Source organism: Ictalurus punctatus, unplaced genomic scaffold (genome assembly GCF_001660625.3).
Source record: "Ictalurus punctatus breed USDA103 unplaced genomic scaffold, Coco_2.0 Super-Scaffold_100, whole genome shotgun sequence".
Taxonomy (NCBI): Eukaryota; Metazoa; Chordata; class Actinopteri; order Siluriformes; family Ictaluridae; genus Ictalurus; species Ictalurus punctatus.
The window spans coordinates 2562175-2576914 of NW_026521086.1; the positions used below are offsets into that span (position 1 = coordinate 2562175).

Sequence of the window (14740 nt, forward strand, 5' to 3'; positions counted from 1 at the left end):
ATCAGAGTAATAACCCCGAAGTATAAAGAACTGCAATGGGTATTAACTGCATTACCTTGAACATACATCTTTAAATACCACACAATGCTTAGTATAATGTGTTGTAAATAGAGCTGCAACAACTAATCCATAATAGTTGATGAAAATCGATAATGAAAATCGTTGACTGAGCAACCCTCCTCCCGGAACGGTCATCGACGGCGAAGTCACGTGACCCGAGTGGTGTGTTCAGGCATAGTTCATCCATCTTTTTCTCTTTCTCTGGCGGTCTTTCTGATCGCAGCTTCAGGTTGCGTTCGGTGTGTTTTAAACGCTGACGGCTTGATTTGTCAGGTACGACTTCTTCATCGTGAGTCAAAGTGCACTTCAGCAGCGTGGACCCCACTCACTCACACACACACACACACCCCTGTGTTCATACAAGCCCGCTTTCTACACAACCCCGGATCATGCTGATTGATGATGTAAGGATTGAGGATGTGGTCATTTTCTTTAATCGCATGTCTATCATTAGAGAATCCGCATCGTGTGATCAAAAACAGAGAACGCATGTTAATTTGTTAACCATTAAAACCAGTGCCATTATTGGTTCTTAATGGTATCCACTAGACACAACATGCCACCAAAGCAACAAATTACCAGCAGACCTACAGGGACATTACAGATTCTATGAGGGTTTCTGTTGTGATTGATTTTTGTTTAGATTTTTTCAGCAGGGAAATTCCTATTTCCATTTTGGGAATAAATCAGAACAAAGTATAACCAAATAATGAGCTAATAAAATTATTTATATGTAATTTGCATTCAGTCTCTCTCTCTGGCAACAATGAGAAGCTGTGTTTTTCTTTGTCTTTTACTTTTTTTTTTAAGTGTACAATATCTGGAGGAAAATACTAAAATAGTTTTATTTAATTTTAATATTTAAATGTATTAATTATTGACATCACTGCCTACTGGATTTCCTTTTTTATTTTAGTAATAAATATATTTTAGGAATAAATCAGCAAACTGTGATTAAATTGATAATGAACTAATTAATGCACAGAAGAAAAAAAACGTTTCAAATTGCACTCGATTGTTCAATCTGGCAACAATGAGAAGCTTTTATTTATATTTACATAAACTTCTGGGGGGAAATACTAGAACATACATGTATTCGATTTAAAGTGGTTAATCATTAATTGCATTGTGGATTCCTTTTTTGCGCCTTTAACCAACAGTTGAATAATTTAATAATAATAATAATAATAATAATAATAATAATAATAAAAGTGCAACAGATCTTAAATGAATTTAAAATATTATTTATTTGTTTACTTGTTTGTTCAGTCAATAGTGAACAACAAGGTATCTGGACTAGATGACCTCTATCTGGCCTTTGATTAGGCCTACTGCGTCTTCTGATGGAGATGTAAAACGAAGTGCGTGAGTTTAAAAGACCCGTGTGTTCCTGTAGTTGTTGGCAGCTCAGCGGGCGAGACGTGCGGCTCTGATCGCTCGGATCAATAGTCTAAGGCTGGAAGTTCAGTAGGGTAAGTCAACACCTGTTTATCAGTGTTTATTTACAGTCACAGTGTTTAACCTCACGCTTCACGTGCAGTCGAGAAGGAGGACAGGGTGAAGGAAATGCGCCATACCGTGGCGTAGGGCACGGCCAACAGGCTGCAGCTCCAGACCCGGCAGTAAGGATGCACAATTCAGCTAATTAAAACTTGTCCTTTTTTTTTTTTTTTAACTACGTTCAACCACTCTGCTAACGATTCATCGGTGACTCGATCACTTGAGTTTTATTTTACTGTGTTTATATTGTTTGGGGAGAGTGTGTGTTCTGTCCATGGATAACGGTTTAGATGTAAAACAACATGCGTGAGTTTAAAAGATCTGTGTGTTCCTGTAGGTGTTGGCGAGACGTAACCATCTGATCAATAGGATCAATATGTTATTCCAGCAGCTGTGTTCCTGTAGGTGTTGGCAGCTCAGGCGCAGAGACGAGCGACTCTGATTGCAATCATCCGTGATCTAAGGCAGCAACTTCAGCGCATAGGGTAAGCGCACACTTGGAGTCAACACCTGTTCAAGTGTTTATTTACAGTCACAGCGTTTAACCTCACAGTTCCTACCTCGCAGGCAGATCATGTCTGAGGTCAAGGCACTCAGATCACAGATGTGTTCAAGTAACATCTGAACTCATTCACTGTCATTCTCTCTCTCTCTACAGGTTCATTACGCACCGGTTTCACTGACTGCATTTAACGTGCAGCCGAGATGGAGGACATGGTGACGGAAGGTGAGCTGCATGATGGCAGGCTGATCGCCGATCAGAAGGTACTACACTGAAATACTCCACCCCGGTCAGAGTAACTCTTCTGCACTGTAGCATTGTAGATAGAAGTTGTTTTAGTTTGAGATGGCGTCGTCACCCTCAGGTTCGAGTTTAAAGCAGAAGAAGCGTTACAGGAACTTGTCATTAATATCTCACTGTGACCCGAAAGCTGCTTGTTGGATGTTTAATGTAAGATTAGAAAGTTCAGCTGGTTTATCTCCTCTCAGGTGTGTGTAAAAGAGAACCTGGCTGTGTCCTTGCAGCGTGTGATTTCTATTTCGTCTGTGTTTCCAGAAGGAGGTGGAAGATTGAGGAGCTGATTTTTATTTTGTTTTTTGTTAAAAGGTTTCTTTAAACAACCAACACCTGCCTGACTGTACGAGTTATTTACATGAACCAGTTGCAGGAACGTCTTGCTATTAGGGATGTGAAAGTGATAATATCTTTTTGTACACAGCGTAATAGAACTGAGGCATCAGGAATCCCAAATGTAGCAATGAATGGGCAAGGATTTAAATCTACTCTGAGAATAGTGGACATGACAGTAAAGAAACCAGTCCAAAAACCATAGCGATCTGGGCAAAAGAAAAACATATGGCCAAGATGACAGGGAGAGCCATGGCATTTATCACACTTGTCCTCTACTTCTGGATATATTACAGAAAGTCTCGACTTGGACAAATGGACTCTGTGTAAAACTGAACTGGATGAGTCCAAGACGAGCACAGGAAGTGGTAGACTGTATCCTACCTATAGCACATTCCCAACACTCTTCACTTATCTGTACTCCTAACTCCGTTTCCCACGCATTGTTAATTTTGGTACTCGCCTCACTACCTAACGCCAGAATAAAATCATAAATCCTAGAAATCATTCCTCTCTGATGTGGATTAAACTCACTCAACCCTGTCAAATGCTTTTTCAGCATCTAAAGAAATCCCAATCTCAGCCGAATGCTTTGAATAATTTAAAGAGCGTACGGGTATTGAAAAACAACTGATGTCCCTTTATAAAAGAAGTTTGCTCTTCAGATATAAGGGATAATGTTCTCTAAACGAGATGCCATTACTTTCACCAACACCTTTACATCTGCATTAAGCAGAGACAGCGGCCTATAAGAACCGCAGGAGGACGGATCCTTACCCTCCTTAAGAAGGAGAGCTATCGTGGCTTGTGTCAGAGCTGGAGGCAAAGACCCACATTCCAAGGATTCGTTGAACACAGATAAAAGCAGTGGAGCTAATTTTCCAATAGATGCTTTAAACAATTCAACTGGAACCCGTCCGGGCCAGGAGCTTTGTTACACTGCATAGTTTTAACTGAATTTCACATTTCTTCAAGAGAGAGTGGGGAGTCCAGTTGCATGGCAGTATTCAAATCAATAACAGGGTTACAAAGGTCTTGAAGAAATGCATTCACTTTAGTATCGTCTGCAGGAAATTCAGATTTATAAGGTGAAGAGTAAAACCATTCAAAAGTAGCATTAATTTCCATGGGCTCTGTAGTGACGATATTATGAGTGTGCGCGTGCTAATCTTAAACAAACCTGTGCGCGTGCTGCGACGGGAAATACCGGTTTAAAGCGTGTTCGCGTTAAAGTCTTGCTGAAGGTGTTAAATGTCACAGAGCCACACTCACGAGCATCATAAACCGGTTTAAAAAATTTATAATAATTTCTGTTCCTTTGGTGAAAACTTTCAGAGCGTTTTAAATCTACACCAGCCTTTTGTAAACGTACATAAAGTATATAATCCATATATGTAAAATATTTAAATAAATAAAAAGCAGTGCTCGTGTTATTACAGGAGGTGACATTTTGTAGGAAAACGTGAACAGAGAACTGTAGGGTTGACAAAAGGCCAAAAACGCTTTAACAACAAGTTTCAGCTCCAGTTAAAGGAAAGTGCTGAGTACAAGTCAAATATACTAACTTGTTGATTTGATCATATCACATTCCACAACACTGATTAAACCTGAGGTTCTGATTCTCACAGGGGCCTCTGTTACTGACTGTGTAATACTGTCTCAGTTCTGAGATTCATTTAATGTTCAGTCGAAGTGAATAAGTTTCATATTTAGTGTAAAATATTCGTGTAATCCACCTGTTTCTAAATTACAATATATAGCACATCTATCATGTGCACACTGAAAATTCAAGTGCCAGATGTTTCTAAAACTACACACAACCATATGAAAACACACACAGACACACACACACACACACACACACACACACACACACACACACACACCTCTACTGCATCCTCCAGGAAACACGTGAAGGAAACCTCATCTTTCCCGGCTTCTAATACATTCATTCATCTGCTTTAAATATACTTTTTCTACACATCCTCAATTCACAACACCTGTTAATTCTTTATTTCCTTTTTCTACATTACTCACTCTCTCTCTACTAAACTAATTATACACAACCTCAGCTCACCCTTAAGATAGAACCGTTAAGTAAAATTTTCCTTCAGTCATCAGAACAATACATTAACTCTGACTTGTTTGACTGATAGCATTTCGCTTCCGTTCTTGCGGTTTTGTAAACATCGAGTATACGGACGCTCCGATCGCAGGCTTGATCTCGTATAGCTCGTATCTTTAACCCTGCAATTACATGGTTTTAAGCTAAATTAAGCTATTTAGATCGTCAACACTGTACGAAACATTCCCAATAAAATCTTGGACAAATTCTGTAACAAATTCATGCGCGTTCTCCGTTTTTGATCACACGATGCGGATTCTCTAATGATAGACGTGCGATTAAAGAAAATGACCACATCCTCAATCCTTACATCATCAATCAGCATGATCTGGGGTTGTGTAGAAAGCGGGCTTGTATGAACACGTGTGTGTGTGTGTGGCTTTTACCTGCCAGTTGTAATACATGTGGCAGAGTTTGTAAGCGAGTCTCTGCATGTGGTCTGGTTTGAGGACACTGCTGTCGTACACCATGTTGTAGTGAGTGGGGGCCACACTGCCGAAGCGCACTTTGTGACTCACGTGGAAGAAGTTGTACCTGACAAATCAAGCCATCAGCGTTTAAAATACACCGAACGCAACCTGAAGCTGCGATCAGAAAGACGCGTAATCTTCACCCATGGCCTTGATGGACTGCGTGAACTGAGGCACTTTGTAGTCGACTACGCTCAGCAGCACGCCGTCGCCCACACCACGATGCGTGACGGCAAACATTCGTTGTATTTGAAGTAGGCCTTCAGCGCAGCTGAGGAAAAGAAATCAAAACAAAAAGCCATGTCTTAATGCACTTCTTAAATGAAGCGACAATTCTAAAATTGCTCGCTTTTTCTCCAACGTTCCATCAGACTGCAGCGTGAGTATTTCATCCTGAGTGTAAAGTCGGAATTCAAAGAGACTGCAGTGTAACGAGGTCATTTATGAGCATGATGTTCCTCCCAGAGTGCATTTCATACCCTGCACACTTTGAAAACCACCTGAGAGAAGGACGGTGCTCTCATGGTTACAGAGCAGTGGCACATAGCATACAGAGCACATAGCATACAGAGCATGGCCCAGACCCTTTATGAGGAGGATGAAGGTGGCGGTAGCAGCGAGGAAAACAACATTCAGAGGATTCAAGTCTAAAAAATTGTGATTCTGTCCTTCAACCGGAAGGAAATGGAAATACAGAGAACAGTGTGTGAGATTAAGAGAACCATTTTTAATCATTTTAAAAGAACGATATTGTACTTTTTCTCTCTCCTAAAGTTACGATGAACCACAAAGGGTAATGCCCTCTCTTCTGAAGACTGGTGGAAAAGTTCAAATCTAAAATCTAGTTCATTAAACACAAGCCTTCTTAAAGCTGTTTACAGAGTCCACACAAGTCATGCTTTAAGTACCTGGACATGCCCGGGTTGAGGCTGGCCACCAGTGCACCGATGGATCTCTTTCCTGCGGCACTGTCGTGGTATCAGTCGATACCAACATCATCAGGTGCTTCAACTGAAAGAGCAGGAGAAGTCACTAAAACAATGTTTTAATAGAATAACATCAGGGTTAGGAGGTACCACTGTTGATCAGTTACAAGATCAGATATGCTTTTAAGTGATGATTTTGGTTGTAGTTGAAATCCCAATGCCGGATATATTTCAGTTACTTGAAAAACTCCCAGTGCTTGAAGAACAGAACCGTACCGGGATCTCGACGCTCCACGGCTCTCCTTCCATCTTGCAGTTCATCTGCAAGGAGATCTTTGTGGCTATGGTCATGAGGGTCTGAGGTCTGCTGAGGGTGCGAGCCACCACACACTGGCTTGGAGTGGGACAGTCCACACACAGGTACTTCTTCACACAATCGTATTTATCCTTACGGTTGGCTGACAGGATCACAACCACCTTACACACATGATTTAAAGTGAGTGCTTCAGAACAAGAAGTAATGGTAATCTGTAGACTGAGGCTGTTAATCTGAAATTCTCTTATGCCGTATGCTTAGACCCGTAAAAGGATATACTGTGACAAAAATCACATAGAAGCAGTTGCACTGCACTGCGTGTGTCACATCACAAAAGGTGAAACGACTTTAACAAAGAAAATCAAACAGCAATATCCTTAAACATTCAATTTAAAAATTAATTAAATAAATAAAAACAGTTTCATTTGACTTATCTACTAGAAGTGTCATGATCCGATATTGTTTTCTTTAAGATCTACAACGCTCATTATTTTAACTGAAGCACTCGGTTTACCATTAAACTTTCATACAGAAACCCATACATAAAGTATGAATATAACGAATTCAATCCTAGCGAAAGAACAGTCACGTCTCTTTTACATGCATCAGTTATATTTGATTTCTGTTATCTCTGATAGCTGATCCACCGTGTTTTTGCTGCTATCAGGTCCTGGATCAGTGCCACCTAGGGATGCACGATTATGGCCAAAATGATAATCCCGATTATTTAGATTAATACTGAGATCTCGATTATCACGATTATTCATTGATTTTATTGATATCATATTTTTTATTGCACTTTCACATTTATTAAGTTCTCTCATGCCACAATACAACACACAAGTAGGCATGAGAAAACTTGAGCTGGTCAATTATGACAGAATTTAGGAACATCGTGTGAGCCATGACACATTAATTTACCTTCTGATAAACTAAATCTAATATTTTCAGTTCATTTTACAGACTGTATGCACAAAACAACCGTCAACCTGTTTGGAGTCTGCTCCTCTTAAATATATTTAAAGCTGCACTATTAGACATTTCCACTGTCATGGTTCTGGGCTGGAGTCAGTTCTCGAACCGCTCTGTGTGTATTGTGTAGATATCTGAATAATCTCATATAGGATGTGATTGGGTGAGTTCATTTACCCGTCAGATGCAGAGCGCTTTAGTTTAATGGTGTTCCTTAGGGACGCTCCGATCAGGATTTTTATAGACGAAACCGGTCCAGATACCAATCTTTTTTTATTTAAACTTTAATCATACAGTCTATCATAAACAGTTAAATGTAAGCTCTCTGCTCATGGACACTGTTAACTGAATTAAAATAATAGCAATGAGATACTGTTGGTTAATTGATAAATAAACAAACATAAAATATTTATTTTTAGATATCTTAAAAACAATAAAGAGTCCTAATTAAAAGTAGACTAACACAAAACTGATCCATATTAGGAAAAAGGCTAATAGCTTTCAATGAAATAACGAACTAAGTTTAATGTCAAATTGATATTAAATGCAACCCATAGTAATTAAACATTATTTCATTTCTCATTTCATTTATATTTAATGAAGTTATTATAATAATATATATCCATCCATCCATCCAACCTGGAGCCTATCCCAGGGAACATCGGGTACAAGGAGGGGTACACCCTGGACAGTCCATCACAGGGCACAATCACACTCCCACTCATACACTACGGACACTTTAGACACGCCAATCAGCCTACCATGCATGTGTTTGGACTGGGGGAGTTAACCGGAGTACCCGGAGGAAACCCCCGCAGCACGGGGAGAACATGCAAACTCCACACACACAGGGCCACAGGAATCGAGCCCGACCCTGGTGGTGTGAGGCGAACGTGCTAAACACTAAGCCACCGTGTGCCCAATATATTATTTTATATATATATATATATATATATATATATATATATATATATATATATATATATATATATATATATATATATATAGATAGATCAGTTCCCCAGTACAGTGTCCATGTCTGCTGATAATGTTTTGGGGGGATTAAATCAAAACATGGAAACTGGAGTTGACTTTTCTAGTGATATCTGGCAACCGTGAGTTTAAATGAAGTGAATTAGAGTTAGTGAAGGAGAGCGGCAGTGCACTGTATGTTTACAGACGGAACAGTTGCTACTCTTGATTGTGATTGGTGAGGAATTTTTTAATAAAGAAGTTTGAATTAAACCCACCTTATAGCGTGTTAATGTCATGATTTCTCCTCACGCAAAGCGCTGGAGCTCGAAGCGAACCTGGCAGCTCGAGGGATAAAATGCTAATGCCGTTTCTGGGTTTTGGCACTACAAAATGACCTCATCTCTGCGCTGCCCTATGGTGATTGGCTATAAGTGTAGGAAGTGCTTGATTTGATCTGCAGCTGAGTTTTCTATTAGCGGAGGACGAACTTTAAACATTAATATCGCAGTCGATCATGTTCATTTAATCGTGGGCCGTCAAAAACGTAATCGCGATCGATATTCGATTAATTGTGCAGCACTAGTGCCATCTATATTATTTACCCAAAGTAATGTGGGTTTTTTCTTCTCGCGCCACTTTATTTTATTTATTTTTAAATCAAAGTCCTTTCTCTACAGACTGTTCTGTGTGAAAAGCCCAGGAGATCAGCAATTTCTGAAATACTCAAACCTGCCCATCTAATACAAACAACCATGCCACGGTAAAGGTCACAGAGGTCACAATTTTCACCCATTGTGATGCTTGACATGAACGGTAACTTTTTATGCATTGACGTGAACGTTAACTCAAGTTCTTTTTATGCATCGTGCCGCTGCCCCATGAATGTGAGGGTGTTTCTAATAAAATGGACAGCGAGTGCATTAATTATTCATTCAAATAATGAATATAACGGTCGTTACATTACTAGTCACATGTATGGTTTTTCAAAGCAATACAATACATTTTCTATACCTTAACCCCTAAAAAGTACGGCTGCTCACCTGAACATTTTCAGCATAGTAAAATACTTTAATATTTGAATCCTAAACAAACTACATGGTCACACTTGATTCTACCCAGTGTGTGAGACCCACCATCTGAACCTGTTGCCCCACTCTCTGCTGCAGAGCTCTGAGCAGAGCCTCCTGTCGATCATCGTACTCCATCCTGCACACAGAAAAAAAATGTGGGGGGGGATAAAAAGTGTTAATGCTGCAATTAAGACATGATCCTTGCTCAACATGGCTCTGGTTCAAATAAAACACTACGCACAGTAACCACTGCCTTCCGCTATGAATGAAAGAAAAGCTGTCGAGAAGCTCTTCATTTTAGAGCGTGCAGTTCGAGAAACACGTTTATTTGCAGAGACCATTGAAACGTTTGTGCCTAACTGATGGACTGCAGCTGAATACGGACAATATGAGAGCAAAGTTCTGCACTACCTAATTGACGAGGACCGCTTTAATAATTTGAAATTAACAGTGCTACACACTAGCGTCCCTTTCATGAAGCTCACGAGGAGTGAATTTTAAAAATGTGCCCAGGACGCAGTAATGGCACAGGCTACAATTTCTTTCTAAACACTGGTCAAGTGTGTTGGCTCACATTCCCGGCCTCTGAAGGTGGATGCCCACGGGCACTTTGTTGAGGGTCTGCAGCAGTGAGTGAGCGACTTCAGCGTTACGGCGCGTATGGGACAGCAGCCAGGTCTCCAGAGGCATGCTGGTCATCAAAGGAAGCCCTCGCATCTCTTTAGACCAATCCGCGTCACATGGGTTGTACTCGTACTGCGCACACACACTACACTCAGCAAGAGTGCGACACGTGTCGTGTGCAGTTGTGTTCTCTGTGGTCCCCCTTACTGCTCTCGCTCCCTGTAGGATCCTCTCAGCAGGAAGAACTCTTCCAGTCAGATTCAGCAGCTTGTTCTCAAAGCTTAGACCCCATGTGCTGAGTGTAGTCTGAACACTGGCATTCCTGGAAGAGATTCACTGAAAAATTCAGCAGCGTAAATTGGTATAACGTTCATTTCAAACATTTAATCGTACACCTTCAGATCAAAAGGCTTTTAAGATCATGAAAAACATTCTAGTCGGGTGTCCACAAACTTTTGATCGGTAGTGTATATCTATCATTAAACTTAAGAATGATATAATCAGAAAAACCATCACGCTATATGTTCAGCCTCGTGTTGCCCGGGATAGTCTCTGTAAAGTAAATACACATCCCTTATATGCATGCTACAAATGTTTCTTTTATAAAATTTGTCTCTGGCATGCACATAAATTTCTAAATGTAAAGAATGTATAAGTTTCTGTAAAGCTGCTCTGTGACATCGTACACTGTTAAACACGCTATTCAGACAAAAGCAGAATTGAATTAATAATGCAGTCGCTTTTATCCAGTACCTGCTCATGTTGTTGATGAATCTGTTGAGGCGGTTCTCCCACTGTTCTGGGGTCAGTCTGGTGTGAGTGGAAAGGTCCTTCATGATGTTAAAGTCGTGCGCATCTTATCCGTCAGACCTGAGCAAGTTACAACAATTAGTGCGATAAGAAGCAGACAATGATTAAGCGCTGTGTTTCTCCCGCTCTGTGAGGGAGACCTGTGAGGTAGCAGAACTCCGGGATGAGTAAGACAGGTCCTGGTGGAGGAGCTCCTGCAGGACCCAACCTCCTAACGTGACTGACCAGCAGAACCTGGTTCCTATCAGTGATCTGCAGATCGTATTCCTAAAAAATATATATTATATCCCACAAAGAAATTAAGACGGGAACAAAGTCAGCAGTGAAATGAGGCTCCTTTAATACTGACTACGTTTACATGGACAGCAGTAATCTAATTATTGACCTTAATCTGAGTAAGATAATGTGATTAAGGTGTTTACATGAGTCGCTTTTAGAATACTCCTGTCATGTTCCCGTTTTACATGTTTTAGAACATAATTAGATTAACAGCCTGCGTCATTACATCACCGCGCCACGCCGTCCCTCCAGAATTTCACGCATCAACATACAGTTCGTCTTCGTTATGGTACCGTATACAGTTTTGAGTGTTTTTATTTATTTTATTTTTTTTACGAACGCTTTAAGTGCAGTTAATTATTTGTCATGCTGTACGTGCTAATAGACAACTGCTTGAAGCGGTGGGTGTCTCCCAAATCGCGTAGTTACCTTCTATATAGTAGCTGAGATACATGTATTTTTCCCCCCTACAGGCCTGTAGTAGGAAAGTATGCGATTTGGGACACAGTGGAGCTCTCTTGTTCACCGTAAAACTGCCGTGTGTGATCGTGTCCTGTCACAAAATGCGGTGAAAACTCCCACACGACGTTCATAATGTGATTAAGATGTTTACATGTCTGTAATACACGTCCATAATGCGACTAAAACAGGAGTACTCCACCTGTTTTAACCCTCTTACCCCTAAGTTCCCACAGTATTATGTCCCATAACCCTATATTCCCCAGAGAAACAGCACGCCAACCCTGAGTTCCTGGGCCAAAATCAACATTTTAATTTGAACATTTTTAGGCCTTGAAACAACTTATAATAATGTATTTGTGTAATATTACTTTGAAAATGAAGCAGTTCAGTGTTTTTACTAAACTTAGACCACAATTCTTAACTAGAGAAATTACGAAAAAATGCTCGCTAAAATCCTTCTACTCGTTTAGAAGTACCACACGAGCATCAGCGTGGTCAATGCCTTTATAAATAATAAATAAATAAATGCATTTTAGCGCCAAAAGTCAAGTTTCTGGTGATAATCAGACCAGCAGGTAGTGTTTTCACGAATGCACAGAAATGGTCCCGTTATGACTCCAGACCCCTGCAGTGTCAGTTGCACTGGTTGATGCTGAAGATGAAGACGGATCAGGGTCTGAATCAGGAGAGATTGCGTCTCTATCAGTTTCGGCTTCTAGAATCCTCGCTCTCACCTGTGTAACTGTGTGTTTTTTCTTTTTTTCACTGTTTTAGATGTACCTGTGTTCACTGTAGGTGTAACTTTAGCTGGAACACGGTTTTTCAGCCATACGGGGTAAGAGGGTTAATTAGATTATTGCTTACTTCGATTATGACCTTAATTAGATTAAGGTAAGTAAAAATTGCTGTTTACATGGTAGTTTCTTAATTACAGTATGGTCTTAATCGGATTAAGAGTGGATTATTGTTGTCCACATAAACTCAGCTACTGTTTAAAAAGCATCTCAGGGAAATTCCTCAAGATATCAAGTGAGAAATGCCAAGAATACATTTCTGGAAAAAGGGCATCTACTTTGAAGATCCTAAAAATTAAAAATTTATATCCTAAATTATTTTTTATCTATTTTGGATTTATTTTTTTCGGGGGGTGAATAAAGAATGAATGTGTCTAAATGTTTGACGGTAATGCATGTTTCCAATGCAAGTGCTATAGTATAGGTGTGCTGGGTTATATCTTATATAGGTCTATTAGGTCTATTAGGTTATGCACATGTCTATATGCAGTGGTTGTAAGTTAGTATACAAGAACTGTGGCTGAATATCCAGTATATAGTTATTTATCTCTTTATTTTCCTTTATTTACGTAGTATTGTTTTGGTATAATTTTTTTTCCCCATTTTATTTGATTTTTTCTGCCCACACTCCAGTCCAGTAGGTGGCGGTAATGCACCTTTAGCGTTAAAACAAAAAAGAGAACTATAGCGCCTTAACCCACACTGCGCATGCGCGAAGCCGGATGACTCCGCCATTAAACTAGCAAAAGAGCTCTAATTAGCCAGTGAAGCTAAATGTCGTTCAGCCACGTCCACTTATAAAAGTAAATCATGCAGTATTCTCAGACTGAGCAGTTATTGACAGAGTGAATTCATCGTTTTAAATAGAATCAAAAATAACATCGACCTATTTGCTAATCTCATTTCGATTAGCTTGCTCATTAATTACACTGCGCATGCGTGGACTGGACTGCCTCCTCAAAAGCTAGCACCGCTAGTATATTTGTATAATATTAACATTAATATTGAACCAGAGGACTGAATAAAAAAATGTTATAAAATGTTATTTCTCACTTCTCTTGTTCTTCTTCTCTGTGCGGGTGTGAGTTATCTTTGGTCGGTTCCTCGGTGATTCGGTCATTAGTGAACCGAGCTCCGACAGTGAACCACTGCGCCGTCACCGCCTGCTTCATACTGATACACCTGAAACACAGGTGTTAACACCGTTAACTACACACATACACACGATACAGAACAAAACGGGTTCGGTTACACAGAACCGAATAAACTCACTTTAGTTTGGGTCCAAACGGGCCAGAACTAACACGAACACCGCTTTCTGCTCCTCACTTCGTCTTCTCGCGCTCGCGGTGACGTCACCAACGTAACGGACGTTGACGTAAATTTGAATCTGTGAGGAGAAAATAAAATAAAATAAACCCAAATATTATTTCATAAAAAGGTTCATTATTCCCTTCTTCTTAAACACGATACAGGATAAGATATACAAATACATAAAAAAAGTGCTCCTTTCTAATTAAATTTTAATTAAAAATATACTTTCTTACTCTTGTTCAATTTAATTTTTTTAATTAATCGATGATTGTAGACATGTTGAGGTTTCACGTTCTTTGTGCGTTATTATCATAAATATACACTTTGTATAAACTTTTGAGTTTGGACACAAAATGTAAACATTCCTCATGAATCCAGAACATTCATTTGTTCATTATTTAGAAAGTAATAATTAAACAGCTGAATAAAATGATCATATTAATCACTTGCAACATTTAGGATATGAATTTCTTGTATTAAGTGAGGTTTTTAATTATACACAGATATATTTTATTTGTAGTTTTCATATTTGACTCAGTACATTACACTAAATTTATTTAATCAACTATTTATCAAGTTTAAAAAAAATATTTAACTGAATGATTGTTCAAGATCAATAAAAATCTTCAAATAATCTATCAACACCATCAATACATCTAATCAGTAAATTAAAAATGTACATTTATTCAGTTGATCTATTGACTGGTTTATTGAAAGGTTTACAGCTTCGGCAGGTAAAGAAGCCGTGGCTTTAATCTGATCTTCTGATTTCTAATGATAATTAAATGACAAAATACAGAATTAAAGAATATCTTTATTTAAATTCAAAATCATGAATAAAATCATTTAAAAATATGGACTACATGTAATTTCTACAAGTGTTCATACAGACAGAAAGACCAGAGATGAAACAG

The 14740-nt window shown here is 39.2% G+C and overlaps 1 protein-coding gene across 2 annotated transcripts; it reads right to left on the reverse strand.

Moving 5' to 3' along the window:
* Positions 1 to 2585: 2585 nt before the first annotated feature.
* Positions 2586 to 13885, reverse strand: LOC108261649 (piwi-like protein 1). Of its 2 annotated transcripts, XM_053678474.1 has the most exons (9): positions 13785 to 13885; positions 13566 to 13694; positions 10921 to 11037; positions 10375 to 10489; positions 10118 to 10299; positions 9607 to 9679; positions 6487 to 6687; positions 6193 to 6295; positions 2586 to 5555 (listed from the first exon to the last, which is right to left on the reverse strand). In XM_053678474.1, exons 3-9 carry the CDS (start codon positions 11001 to 11003, stop codon positions 5479 to 5481), a joined length of 834 nt encoding a protein of 277 aa, XP_053534449.1. In that variant the 5' UTR covers positions 11004 to 11037; positions 13566 to 13694; positions 13785 to 13885; the 3' UTR covers positions 2586 to 5478. The 2 variants fall into 2 exon arrangements, with proteins under 2 accessions (XP_053534449.1, XP_053534448.1); XM_053678473.1 differs by having other exon boundaries at positions 10118 to 10489.
* Positions 13886 to 14740: the final 855 nt, after the last annotated feature.

Bases quoted from the DNA above. Each gene is read 5' to 3' on its own strand.
- LOC108261649 (XM_053678473.1), bottom strand. From the start codon at position 11,003: ATGAAGGACCTTTCCACTCACACCAGACTGACCCCAGAACAGTGGGAG. The intron at 6,296-6,486 runs GTACGGTTCTGT...CTGCTCTTTCAG, and splicing joins CGTGGAGCGTCGAGATCCCG to TTGAAGCACCTGATGATGTT. The intron at 5,556-6,192 runs GTACTTAAAGCA...TCTTTTCCTCAG, and splicing joins CTCAACCCGGGCATGTCCAG to CTGCGCTGAAGGCCTACTTC.